The sequence below is a fragment of the Acomys minous genome, assembly GCF_964271855.1.
Source record: "Acomys minous genome assembly, chromosome: 12".
Classification (NCBI taxonomy): Eukaryota; Metazoa; Chordata; class Mammalia; order Rodentia; family Muridae; genus Acomys; species Acomys minous.
In genome coordinates, this window is record NC_140493.1 from 20,735,458 (window position 1) to 20,749,512 (window position 14,055).

At 49.0% G+C, this 14,055-nt stretch overlaps 1 protein-coding gene across 2 annotated transcripts in view; it reads right to left on the reverse strand.

The window, feature by feature from the left end:
* L3MBTL2 (L3MBTL histone methyl-lysine binding protein 2) overlaps positions 1-9,820 on the reverse strand; it is a 25,163-nt gene extending 15,343 nt beyond the window's left edge. For both annotated transcript variants that reach the window (XM_084748355.1, XM_084748354.1), the window contains exons 1-5: positions 9,704-9,820; positions 6,927-7,164; positions 5,231-5,364; positions 3,713-3,836; positions 3,078-3,157 (exon numbers count right to left, since the gene is read on the reverse strand). In XM_084748355.1, the coding sequence (XP_084604481.1) occupies positions 3,078-3,157; positions 3,713-3,836; positions 5,231-5,364; positions 6,927-7,164; positions 9,704-9,727 (600 nt within the window). In that variant the 5' untranslated portion in view covers positions 9,728-9,820. The remainder of the gene's footprint in view (positions 1-3,077; positions 3,158-3,712; positions 3,837-5,230; positions 5,365-6,926; positions 7,165-9,703) is intronic.
* Between the last annotated feature and the right edge of the window lie 4,235 nt (positions 9,821-14,055).

The following is a 14,055-nucleotide window of genomic DNA, read 5'->3' on the forward strand; positions in this document are numbered from 1 at the left end:
GCTCTTCCAGAGGTCCTGAGTTCAATTCCCGGCAACCACACGGTGGCTCACAACCATCTATAATGCTATCTGGTTCCTTCTTGTGCACATGCGGGAAGAATACCGTATAAATAATAAATAAATATTTTTTAAAAAGTGATCTGATGCCCTCTTCTGGTATGCAGGTGTACATGCAGGCAGAACACTGTACACATAATAACAAATAAATAAATATTTAGTTGGGCACGGTGGAGCACGCCTTTAATCCAAGCACCTGGGAGGCAGAGGTGGGCGGATCGCTGTGAGTTCGAGGCCAGCCTGGTCTACAAAGTGAGTCCAGGACAGCCAAGGCTACACAGAGAAACTCTGTCTCGAAAAAAAAAAAAATTCTAGGACTAGGGGCTGGAGAGATGGCTCAGCGGTTAAGAGCACTGACTGCTTTTCCAAAGGACCCGGGTTCAATTCCCAGCACCCACATGGCAGCTTACAACTGTCTGTAACTCCAAGATCTGACACTCTCACACAGACATACATGCAGGCAAAACACCAAGGCACATACAATAAAAATAAATAAATAATTTTTTTACAAAATTCTTGGACTAAAGAATTTGGGGGCAAAAGAGATTGCTTTCTCCTCCTCCAGAGAAGATACACGTTCATTAGCAACCCAGGGCAGGGCATAGTAGGACCAACTTGTCACAGCGCAGGGCAAACGGACAACCCAGAAGGCCAGGCAGCTGTCAGGTCAGAAGACAGCCTCAGGGGGCCTTCTCCCCAGCTTTAAGAGATGGGATTGAAAAGCAAAACACAACAAACCAAAAACAAAAAAGTGGGCTTGATGGCTCACACTGTGTACCAGCATGACTGCTCTCAGCCTAGCCTGTTTACATAGTGAGTCCTAGGCCAGCCTGTCTTGACCTAGACCTGCTGTAGGTGTTCTCTAGGCTAGGCTGGCACAGGTACAGCTGCTGGGCATCAAGCTCACCCAACACATCCCAACAGGCCCCCAGCCCTTCCTTCTTCAGGAAGAACTGGACAGGATGCTCCTCCCGCCCCACCCTGTGCTCCTTTGTATAAGAAAGGTAATAGGCAAGGGCTGAGGGTGCAGCTTGGTGGTATAAAGTGCAAGCAATTCCTAGTGGCAGGAAAAAAAAAAAAAAAAAAAAAGAGAAGGAGCCGGGCGTGGTGGCGCACGCCTTTAATCCCAGCACGCGGGAGGCAGAGGCAGGCGGATCACTGTGAGTTCGAGGCCAGCCTGGTCTACAAAGCGAGTCCAGGATGGCCAAGGCTACACAAGAGACCCTGTCTTGAAAAATCAAAAAAAAAAAAGAAAAAAAAAAAAAAAAAAGAAAGAAAAGGAAGGAAAGAAGGAAGGAAGGAAGGAGGTTCCTGAGAGGCAAACTGCAGAAAGCTGTTCATGGTGTCATATACTTGTGATTTCACCTCATGAGAGGAGGAGGCAGGATGACCATAAGGTCAAGGCTATCCTCAGCTATATAGCAAGTTAGAGGCTTGGGTTGTCCGTTTGCCCTGCGCTGTGACAAGTTGGTCCTACTATGCCCTGCCCTGGGTTGCTAATGAACGTGTATCTTCACTGTGATACACTGAACCCTGCCTCAAAATAATTAATTAAAAAAAAATCAAAACAGGCTAGATATGGTGTCCTTTAATCCCAGCACTCAGGGGGCAGAGGCAGGAAAGTCCCTGTGAGTTCCAGGTCAGCCTGGTCTGCTAGTCTACACAGTGAGTTTCAGGACAGCCACAGCTACATAGAGAAGCCCAGTCTCCAAAAACAAACAAAAAAAAACCCAGAAAGAAAAAAAGAGTGCCAGATGCTCAGCGGTTAAGAGCACTGACTGCTCTTTCAGAGGACCTGGGTTCAATTCCCAGCAACTACAAGGCAGCCAACAACCGTGTCTAACTCCAAGATCAGACACCCTCATACAGACATACATGCAGGTAAAAACCAATGCACATTAAAAAAAAGAAAAAAGATGCCGGGCAGTGGTGGCACATGCCTTTAATCCCAGGACTAGGCAGATGATCGCTGCGAGTTCGAGGCCAGCCTGGTCTACAAGTGAGTGCAGGATAGCCAAGGCTACACAGAGAAACCCTGTCTCAAAAAAGAAAAAAGAAAAAAGAAAAAGAACCAACCAAACCAATGAACCCTCGGCACCCCCCCTCAAACAAACAAACAAATATAGGACTAGAGAAATGGCTTAGTAATAAAGAGCACTTGATGCTCTTACAGAGGACCAGGGTTCACTTTCCAGCACCCACATGGCTGCTTACACCTATCCACAGAGCTGGGCACGGTAGTGCACATCATTAATCCCAGCACTCTGGAGGCAGAGGCAGAGGCTGTGAGTTCGAGGCCAGCCTGGTCTACAAAGGCGAGACCAGGACAGCCAAGGCTACACAGAGAAACCCTGTCTCAAACAAACAAACCAACCATCCACAGAACTCCACTTCTAGAGGATCTGATGCCTTTTTCTGCCCAATACAGGGTTTCTCTGTGTAGCCTTGGCTGTCCCAGAACTTGCTCTGTAGACCTCAAACTCAGAGATCCATCTGTCTCTGCCTCTGCCTCCGGGTCAGGATTAAAGGTGTGATCCACCACCGTGCATCCCTAATGCCTTCCTTTTGCCCTCTATATGTGCCTGGTGCACGCACCATTACACCTGGCATATATATGTATTTGTGAATCTCTACATACATGTTTTATACATTTATGTCTGCACATATGTGTGTGTGTGTACATGTGTATGTGTGTGTGTACGTGTGTGTGCGCGCGCGCGTGTACATGTGTGCATCTGTGTCTACACCCCAGAAGAGGGTATAGGATCCCATGGCAATACAGGAATAGATGGTTCTGAGGCACCATGTGGTTGCTGGGAATTGAACTCAGGAACACTGGAAGAGCAGCCAGTGCTCTTAATCTCTGAGTACCTCTCCAGCCCTGGAGATAAAGGGAGATTTCTGGGGAACGGCCACTGTTCTCAGGGATGCTGTCCAGCTAGGAGCAACTCAACTGAAGGGTATGGGAAGCAGTGAGCAGGCAGCCTGGGCTGTCCCTCCCTCACCGCCAGGGCACTCACGTGTTTAAAGCAGCTGACCGGAGCAGCCTTGTAACTGTGGTCCTTCAGGAACTTCCCCCAGTCGAACCCTAAGACCAGAGCTGCAGGACAAAAAGGAAGAGCCGAGGCAGGCTGTCTACAACAACCAGGCTAGGACAGGACCCCAAGGCTCCCAGGGCTGGAGAACGAGCCCCTCTATCACCACTGTGGCCGTCAGGACTGTGAAGAGGAGGGGCTCCCAAAGAGAAGCTTTGGTCCCTTCTTGCCACACAGAGAGGGGCACTCAGACCTAGGGTTCAAGCCCTCCTCCTACACCCAGCCACGGGCCACACCCAACCGGCCTGGGTGGGAAGAGCAGCCGCCCACCACCTGGCTGCGCAGTGCAGTTCCAGCCTCTTTGGGGCACCGGGTAATTTGCTCAGCTCTCACTATGTCTGAGTAACTGAGAGGCCCTTCCACCTACTCCACACACCCTGGGCCTCCCTGCACCAGGGAGAGACAGCACAGAGACAGATACAGAGAGAAACAAGGGAACCAGGCAGTTGAGGGCCACTGAAAGAACTGCCTAAGGTCATTCCCACAAGTGCCAGCATGTAGTGACAGTCCACAGTGGGCCTGGATCCCCACCCTGGTCCCCCATCCCAGGATTGTCTCACCATCTTGCCCTGTTGGTGTCCCGTCTGCTAGCTGTCCTGTGCCCTGGGCGTGGAGGAAGGCTCCAATCTTGGCAGACCAGGCTGCCTTGTGCAGGACTTTGGCTTTCTTGGTGGGTGGCTTTCCCTGGACAGCAAGAAGAGAAGTGTGTAGGATGGCGGCTATGAACCTGAGTCTGTTTCTATTCTGCCTTGGTTTTCTGAGATACGGTGGCCTGGAATTTGCAGCTGTTGGGCTCAGCCTCCTGAGTGCTGGGGTTCTGGGTACTCGCCATCATGCCAAATGAGAAAATACAGCTTGGCGGGGACTACAGAGGTCCTGGTCCACTACCCAGCCACCCTTCTGTAAAACTGAGGGTGAGTGGGGACACTCAGGAGATGGTTACAGAAGATGGGGTTGGCAGAGCCACAGATGATGGAGAGAAATGGTCACTTGGGCCTTGGACTTCACCCTGACATTTTCACTGTGGTCCACCCCATGCTCTCAGCTCCACGGAGAGCTATAGCTGAGTGCTGCACAGGGGCCCAGGACTCTCCAAACCCACAGGCAATATTCTGTCCATGTGAATGTCCTGGACAGCTGGCAGAAACCCTATCTTCAAAACAAAACAAACAAAAAAACCAGGAGCGGTTCTCAACCTGTGGGTCATGATCCTTTCACAGTGGTCACATATCAGATGTTTACATTACAATTCATAATAGTGGGGGGCTGGAGAGATGGCTCAGCAGTTAAGAAACTAACTGTTCTTCCAAAGGGCCCAGGTTTAATTCCCAGGACCCACACGGCAGCCTACTCAAAGATCTGACACCCTCACACAGACATACATGCAGGCAAAACACCAATGCACATGAAATAAAAATATATATATTGTTTTTAAAAAATTTATAATAGTAGCAAGATTCCAGTGATGAAGTAGAAATGAAAACAATTTTATAACCACGTGGTGGTGGTACATGTCTTTAATCCCAGCACTCAGGAGGCAGAAGCAGGCAGATCCTTGAGTTCAAGGCCAGCCTAGTCTACTTACAGTGAGTTCCAGGATAGCTAAGAGACAGGGAAACTCTGTCTCAAACTTCCCCTCCCCAAATTTATGGTCCAGGGGGTCAGCACAACATGAGGAATTGTATTAAAGAGTTGCAGCCTTAGGAAGGCTGAGAACCACTACTTTAAAGACACCAAAAGTTAAGCCAGGCATGGTGGTGCACGCCTTTAATCCCAGCACCTTGGAGTTCAAGACCAGCCAAGGCTACACAGAGAAACCCTATCTCAAAAATCCAAAAAAAAAAAAAAAAAGGCCAGCCTGGTCTACAAAGTGAGTCCAGGATAGCCAAGGCTACACAGAGAAACCCTGTCTTAAAAAACAAACAAACAAACAAACAAACAGACATCAAAAGGTTTTGAGCCAGGCCTCATGTATCTCAGATGACCTCTAGGAATGAGTCCCTAAGCTGGCCAACCCTCCCATGACATGATGGCTCCAGCTCAGCCTCCAGGCCCCCGTGTGGACTGGCTGTTCTCACCTGTAGTCTAGCCAAGATACTGGCTTTCTTGGAGTTGGAGGAGTAGCTCCTGGAGCATGAGACGCTGCAGAACCTCTTGGTCTTTGAGAAGAAAGCTTCTCTTGTGCCCACGATACCACACATCTCGCATACCGCTAGGAAGAAAGCGCAGTATGTAACTCCCCGACATAGAAACGTTTCTTTTTAAAGAGTTATTTATTTATTAGTTTGTATAGTGCTCTGCCTGCATATACACCCGCAGTCCAGAAGAGGGCACCAGATCACATTACAGATGGTTGTGAGCCACCGTGTGGTTGCTGGGAATTGAACTCAGGACCTCTGGAAGTGTAGTCCATGTGCTTAACCTCTGAGCTATCTCTCCATCCTCATGACATAGAAGCTTTAAGTCAAACAAAACCATGGACTCCTCGGATCCCAGAGCACTGCGTCAACCACGTGCATGTGAGGCGATAGGGCTGACAGGGTGAGAGGAGGAGGTGGACAGTGTATGGAGCTGTCTTCCGAGAGTAAGTCTCACTATGTGCGGCACTCAAACTTGTAGGCCCAACGGACCCTCTGCCGTCAGCCTCTCCGGAGGTAGAGCAGGTGGATCTCTGTGAGACCAGTCTGTTCTACAGAGAAAGTTCCAGGATAGCCAAGGCTACACAGAGAAACTCTGTCATGAAAAATCAATATATATAATCTGAATATATATTTGTAGCCCCCTGGCAGCTGGGGCTACAAGTGGATGCTACTCCATCTAGCCACCTAAGCTGACACCTGGTGTCCCCTGGCTCTGTACCGAGAGCCAGGGCTAAGGGCCTGGAGACCCATGATCAATTGGAGAATGTGGCCGCCAAGTTAGAGAGGAAACGTGCTGCAGCTCTTTGTTCTCACAAGGAGCAGGTGCACACGCTATGCTCGCCAGACATCACACCAGTTCACATAAGGAGCCTTCTGTACACAGCGCTGCAGCAGGAGCTTCCCAAGGCCTGGGCACCTGAAGCGCTTTGCCAACTCCCAGGTGACTCTAATCTGCAGCCAGGGTCACGAAGCAGTGCCTGAGCCAGCTGCTCCCTCTAATGAAGTTCTCAGATTCTAAGAGAAGGGCTGGAAGAAGACAGAGGGAGAGTGATGAAAAAGTGAAAAGGGGGGCTGGAGAGATGGCTCAGAGGTTAAGATCACTGGCTGCTCTTCCAGAGGTCCTGAGTTCAATTCCCAGCAACCACATGGTGGCTCACAACCATTTATAATGGGATCTGGTGCCCTCTTCTGGGATTCAGACACACATGCTGGCAGAGCACTGTATAAATAATAAATAAATCTTTAAAAAAAGTAAAAGAGAAGCCAAAATGAATGGTAGGTAGGAGAGCCAACCCCACCGGCCAAGAGTTACTCCAGGGTTCGCATGTGAAGGAATGGGACAGGCTGTGCACACTGCGCCTGCCTCTCTTGTGCCACAGTGCTCACACCACTGCGTGTCTCACCATATTCATACCTAGATATAGGGACGCCCAGCCTACTCACACTGATGTAATGGCACCTAACAAGTGCTGAATAACACAAGAGAATTACGCTTTGAAACTACTCTGCAGGAGAGGAAATGACCCTTGAGGACAGTCCCTGAGATATGGGATGGCCCTGCCCACGCCATCGCCGTGTCCACGCATGCCTCCCGACTCCTCTCCATCTCCAGGGACCCTGTGAAAGCAGGCACCTGGCTCAGAACCACTGCCATCCAGGGAGCGGGTGTTCCCGGGGGTGAACAAGTGCAGGGGTGAGGTGGGCAGCTCGCCTGCTTCCCTGTCATCATTTTCTGCTTCACTTGACTCCTCCAGATAGGAGCTGCTCTCGCTGCCCGCGCTGCTGTTGTAACTCCGGAAGCTATCGTAGCCCCCAAAGAGCTCCAAGTCATCCTCCTCCTCTTCTTCCATAGGCTCTGAAGATGGCATCTCCTAGTGGAAGAATGACAAGTGCTTGGCGTGGGAAGAGATGCTGCAAGCCTGCTAATCCGCCCAATGTGAGCTGGGGACTGGAACTTTGGTTCTCTAAATAAGCAGTAAGAGCTCTTGCCTGAGCCAGGCGTGGTGGTGCCCGCCTTTAATCCCAGCACTTAGAGGCAGAGGCAGGCAGATCTCTGTGAGTTCGAGGCCAGCCTGGTCGACAAAGGGAGTCCAGGACAGCCAAGGCTACACAAAGAAGCCTTGTCTTGAAAAACCAAAAAATAAAATAAAAATTAAAAAGCCCAAACAAACAAACAAACAAACAAACAAACAAACCTATGATAAGCTAAAATGTTATATAAGTTGAGGAGCTGGTTAAGGGCACTTGTTGCTTTTGCAGAGGACCCAGGTTAGATCCCCAGCACCACACAGCGGCTCACAATCACCTTTAACTCTAGTCCCAGAGGGGTCTGATGCTCTCTTCTGGCCTCCTGGGCACCAGGCATGCACATGGTGCAGAAATACATGAAGGAAAAATGTTTATTATTTTTTTCACTTAAAAAAATTTTTTTTGTTTATTAATTTTTAAAAAATATAATGCTAGGAGCTAGAGAGATGGCTTACTGGTTAAGAGCACTGGCTGCTCTTCCAGAGGACCTGGGTTCAATTCCCAGCAACCATAAGGCAGCTCACAACTGTCTCTAACACTAGTTCTAGGGAATCTGACAAACTTCACAAAAATGTACATAAAATAAAATTAAATATATTATTATATAATAATAATAACAACAACAATAATATGCTGGGTGATGCTGGCACATGCCTTTAATCCCAGCACTCCTGGAGGTAGAGCAGGTGGATCTCTGTGAGGCCAGTCTGTTCTACAGAGAAAGTTCGAGGATAGCCAAGGCTACACAGAGAGACCCTGTCTCGAAAAACCAAAAAAAAAAAAAAGAAAAAGAAAAAGAAACAATGGGTCTGGATACCCTAGAGGAGAAGCAGAAACTGGGTAGCATTCTCATACTGGCAGCTTGGGTACAGAGCAAATATCAATTTCAAAGTACAGTGTCTACAGAGCAAATATTGCGTTCATACTAGTATCATGTCAAAAAACTATGCCAGTGACTAGGGCTCTCTACAATAATGTAGAAACATCCTAAGCACCTCAAAAAAACCATGCTGGGTTAGAAGGCGTTTGAAACCCGTACTTCCCAGTTCATTACGTAGACACCCCCGTGATTTCAATTCAAAAACAAATTTAAGGCTGACAGTGGCGCTGTTACTGCTGCCTAGCCCATTGTCGCTTAGCACTGTATTCAATAAACCTGTTTTCTTCCTAAAAGGGAGAGAAAAAGTCTGAGAAAAAGTGGGACCCAGACTATCCAAGGAGGCTTCGGGTCAGAGGACACCCAGACAGTGACTGTATGGTGGCATGTACCGCAGCTGTGAGTTTGGCCCTGGCCTGGAGTCAGCTATAGATCCTAGGGCAAGTCATTTCACTTCTGTGGGACTCAATTTTCTAGTCTACGACAGAAAAATGTTGGCTCACAGGATGTGAGGTAGAGATGAGATGCTGTATAAAAACGCAAAAACCTACCCAGCATGCAACAGAAGAGTGGGGAAACATGACAAAGATGAAGAGCATGAGGCTCTGGGCCAGGGTTCAATACCATCCCCAGTGCTTCCCGGCTGTAGGAGCCACAGCAGGCCAACTCCCATTAACTCAGTCTCCACAGAATGAGGACAATACCACTACTTAGCAACACACTCAAAACAGCGCTCCGTAAAGGTTGGCAATTATTACCGCTTGGAAAAGGAAAGAGACTTCAAGTGCAAAGCGCAGCGGGTCACCGGCTGCGGCCCCATGTTAAAACTGGCACACTCGGTGCCAACCTCTTGCACTTTCCAGCTGTGTCAATCCAACAGGCTGGTTTAACCCCTCACTAAAGAAGACGGCTGAGGGCTGGTGGCACTCAGAGGAAGGACAGCAGGCTACCAAGAAGAGACTTGATACCCTATGAGCATATACAGGGGGAGGAGGTCCCCCTCAGTCACAGTCATAGGGGAGGGGAGTAAGGGGAAACTGGGAGGGACGGAGGAATGGGAGGATACAAGGGATGGGATAACAATTGAGATGTAATGTGAATAAATTAATAAAATATATTTTTAAAAAAAGATGGCTGTGAGTACGCTGGAAGGCCAGCACGTGAACGCTCCAGGAGTGTTAATAATCAACTCCGGATCTCCATTTACTTCCCGCGTGGAAGCGACAGGCCGCACAGTCCCTAAAGCTCAGGACCACGAAACCAAGACAAGCGGAGTCACAGTTCTGAGCCCAGTTTCCCAGCCCCTGTTTAGGGAGGCGTTTCCTTCCTTCCTCCGTCCCCAGACCAAAAGGAACCCCGGTGGCTTCCGGGCAGGACTCAGCTCCCTACCTCAGTTTACCAATCCTGCAACCCTCCGGCCCCAAGGCGTCGCTAAAACAGTGCGTCCGCCGAGTGAGGGGTTCGGGGCTCCCTTTCCCGGCAGGGCCGAATCCTTTCCCTCTTACCTCAGTGGCCCGCGGTTTCTCCATGGTATCAAATTCAATTTCCTCAACCGTCACCAGGTGCAGGAAGCCATATTGCCCCCGCCGCTCTCCGAGAGTGTGCTCATTGGCCAACGCGCCTGAGCCGCGGACCAATCACACCGCAGGAGATAGGAAAAGCCGGTTCCGCGCTCGCCCGCGCCCCGCCTCCACTGAGGAGGGGCTGGGTAGCCTGGGCGGTTATGGGAGTTGTAGTTTTCTCTAGGATGCACGAGAAGGGGCGTTGTCTTAGTAACGGGGAAGTATCCTGGAGGGTTCTTCTCACATTGTACTCTGTAAACCAAATTTCAACTCTTCCGAGCGCCTAGGATGGACGCGTCCAGCAGCTAGGCAAAACTTCGCACCCTCCCCAGGTAGAAAGTAAAGATGCTGTTGTACTGGGATGCCTAACAGAAATGGCTAGTCCCTCTTTCAACTTAGGCATTGAGCCATCCTCTGGAGTCTGGTTGATCTACCAGGAGTCACACCTTAAGGAAAACTCCCCTAAAGCCAGCCTGTTGTCCATAGAGCCTCAGTTAGTGGTAGGCGCTCACAAACCCCCTCCCACTCCTGCTGTAGTCACGAATGCGGGGGTCCTATCTTATCCCGAAGATATGGTTTAGTTCTAGCCTCATAAAAATTCACCAACTCTTCTCTGGGAGTTCCTGAGGAGGGGGAGGGCGGAGGGAGGGGCGGCGGGGATTGTATATTGTCCTGTGTGTGGTTGAGCACACCATTAACACTCGTTCTCTCTAGTTGTGAGTGTCCACAAACCTATCGGAATTTAGTGAGGTTATTTTGGCGGGGGGAGGGGGGTGGGGGGGGCGTGCGGGGGAGGAGGGGACTTGGGATGTTTGAGCAGAGTTTGCTTTTGTTTTTGTTTTTGGAGACAGGGTTTCTCTGTGTAGTCTTGGCTGTCCTGGATTCACTTTGTAGACCAGGCTGGCCTCGAACTCACAGCGATCCTCCCGAGTGCTGGGATTAAAGGCGTGCGCCACCACGCCTGGCTGAGTTTGCTTTTTTGAGACAGTGTCTCTCACTGTCCCTAGAGCTCACCAGTTGTTGAGACTGTGTGGCCAGCAAGTCCCAGGGATTTGTCTGTGCTGGTCTGCGTTAACAGGAGTATGCTGAGCTTACACAAGAGGGGAAAAAAGGTTAAAGGGAAAAAAGAGTGAGCTTTTCGGTATCTGTTCCACGGGACGGGTCCCTAGGTGTCTCTGGCCTACGCACTGGTCCCCGCCTGTTTGCTGATCCCCATTCCCATCCACGTGTTCTCAAGCCCGCTCTTTCCTCTCTGCCTGACTGTGTCAGGTGTGAAGGGCGGTCTCCTTCTCCCATTGAGGGTCGATTAGAAAAACAATAGTCCAGGTGGAGTCCCCAGGTCCCCTTCCTGAATTCCAGGCCCAGGATGGCTCCACTCAGTCTATCACAAGGTATCCATGGGGTGCCCAAGGGTAAAGCCCGCCAACTGCTTTCACCTGTGGCGAAGCTTACAGTCCTTCCCACAAATACCTTCCCATATTAAAAGGTCACTCTTGCTGGGTGGCACACGCCTTTAATTCCAGCACTTGGGAGGCAGAGGCAGGTGGATCTCTGTGAGTTCGAGGCCAGCCTGATCTACAAATTGAGTCCAGGACAGCTAAGGCTATAAAACCAAAGGCTCGAAAAGCCAAAAAAAAAATAAATAAACAAATTAATTAATTAATTAATTAAACAAGGAGTCTTGTCATTTTTATTGACGAAAGTGGGTTTCTTAAATTATATTGCTTAGTTCTCTATTTTTCTTTCTTTAGTTTTTTGAGACAGGGTTTCTCTGTGTAGCCCTGGCTTTCCTAGAATTAACTCTGTAGACCAGGCTGCCCTCGAACTCACAGAGATCTGCCTGCCTCTGCTCCCCAACCCGACCCCCCAGGGCTGGGATTAAAGGCATGCGCCACCACACCTGGCTTCGCATAAGATCTTTCAAAAGCAAAGATCACTCTCTGGCCAAGGCTGCCTGTAAACCAAATGGAAGATGAGGCGAGAGGAACAGCAGGAAGGCCACTTAGGGACTTCCTGCAATAACACAGGTAAAAAATGATGGTGGCTCAGATCAGGGCAGAGGCTGAAAGTGTGAGAATAGTATGGGTGGGGCAGGAGAGGAAGGGAGGGATCTAGAGTGCATCTCAGGCTGAGCTACAATGTAAGCCCCTCCCCCCCCTTTTTTTTTTGTTAATATAAGGCCTTTTTAAAAAAGAAAAAGTAAAGGTGGTGGGGATGCGGACCTGGAGAGGTGGTTCAGTGCTCAAGAGTATTTTATGCTCTTTAGAGGAACCCAATTTCAGGTTTCATATCAGACAGCTCACAACTGCTTGTAACTCCACTTTCATGTGCTCTGATACTCTCATCAGGCCACCGCAGTGACCAGGCACAGGTAGCATACACTTACACAAGCACACACATTATTTAAAAAAAAAAAAAAAAAAAAAAAAAGGCCGGGTGGTGGTGGTGACACACTTGATTTCCATAACAAGCTCCAGACCAACTAGGGCTACAGAGTGAGATCCTGTCTCAATAATGTTAACAGTAATGTAATAAATAATAATAAGCCTTTTTTGAAAGAAGGGAAAATAGGAAGGGCCGGGTAGATGGGTAAGCAGGAAAAAGCACTTTCAGAACAAGACTGATGGCCTGAGTGTGATCCTGCTGACTGCCAGAAGTGCAGTGTGGCACATACTTGCCTGCATAAACAAATAGGGAGCTGGCACGTAGTTCAGCCTTGGCTTTCACTGTGGTGGCGCAAACCTATAACCTTGGAACTGGAGGATGAGAAGGTTCAGGGCTAGCCACAGACAGCTACTTAGCAAATTCAAGGCCAGCCTGGGCAATGTGAGACCCCATCTTAAAAACAAAAACAATAGCCAGGCATGGTGACGCACGCCTTTAATCCCAGCACTCGGGAGGCAGAGGCAGGCAGATCGCTGTGAGTTCGAGGCCAGCCTGGTCTACAAAGGGAGTCTAGGACAGCCAAGGCTACACAGAGAGACCTTGTCTCGCAAAATAAAACAAACAAACAAACCAACAACAACAACAAAAGAATTGCCCTTGGTCTGAGACACCTACGAAACAGTAGAGTCCTGGGGCTGGAGAGATGGCTCAGCTGTCAAGAGCACTGCCTGCTCTTCCAGAGGTCCTGAGTTCAAGTCCCAGCGACCACATGGTGGCTCACAACCATCTATACTGGGATCTGATGCCCTCTTCTGGTGTACAGGTGTACATGCAGGCAGAGCACTCATACATTAAAAACAAAACAAAACAAAACAAACACTGCTGGGACCCGAGGACCCAGATCTGAAAGTGGAAGCCCTGAAGCGGGGGACATTTTCCCATCAAGTCTGAATGGGTCAGAAAATCCATCAAACACTATCTTTCTAATATTAATGTGTTTCATCCCCCAACTACATGAAAACAGAAGCCTGAGCTTTCCAATTTCATGTTTGGAAAAGGAGAGGTGGGTCCCCCATGGGACCTTACCTAACTTGAAATGAATTAAGAATTCAGTTAAGATTTTTTTTTTCCAAAACAAAGTTTCTCTGTGTAGCCTTGACTATACTAGAACTCTCTTTGTAGACCAGGCTGGCCTGGAACTCACAGTAATCCACCTGCTTCTGCCTCCCAGTGCTAGGATTAAAGGCGTGCGCCACCACGCCTGACCCCAGTTGAGACTTCTTAATCCCATTTTTCTCTATAGCTCCTGTGTCAGGATACTACTAAGGTGCTGGTTTGAGTTGAACCCTACACACATTATGAGATACGCTTACATCCAACATGGTGCCAAGTGAATACTGATGAAAAAAATTAGGGGCGCGGGTGACGTGGTGGCCCATGCCTTTAATCCCAGCACTCGGGAGGTAGAGGCAGGTGGATTGCTATGAGTTCGAGGCCAGCCTGGTCTACAAGGTGAGTCCAGGACAACCAAGGCTACACAAAGAAACCCTGTCTTGAAAAACCAAAATACATACATACATACTTATTAATTATAATTAAGCTGTTAACTCTGACCTATCAGAGCTTCAGAGCCGACTCAAAAAATTGAACTGCAACCTAAAGGGAAGTTGTACAACATATTTAAAGGATGAAACCATATGTCAAAGGGAAGAGGTGTGGGCTGTAGTACTGTCCAATCATATTTTGATTTAAGGGGTTGAACAAGGGAGTTTCCACCAATCAGGATAGGAGTTGGTTCCTGGGCCTGGAAACATGAACTCTTTGACCTTTCCAACAAGTTGAAGAAGTTGTCCCCATGATGTCTGTACTCAGACAACTGTCTCCTCACAACAGAAGCTGTTCAGCTATTG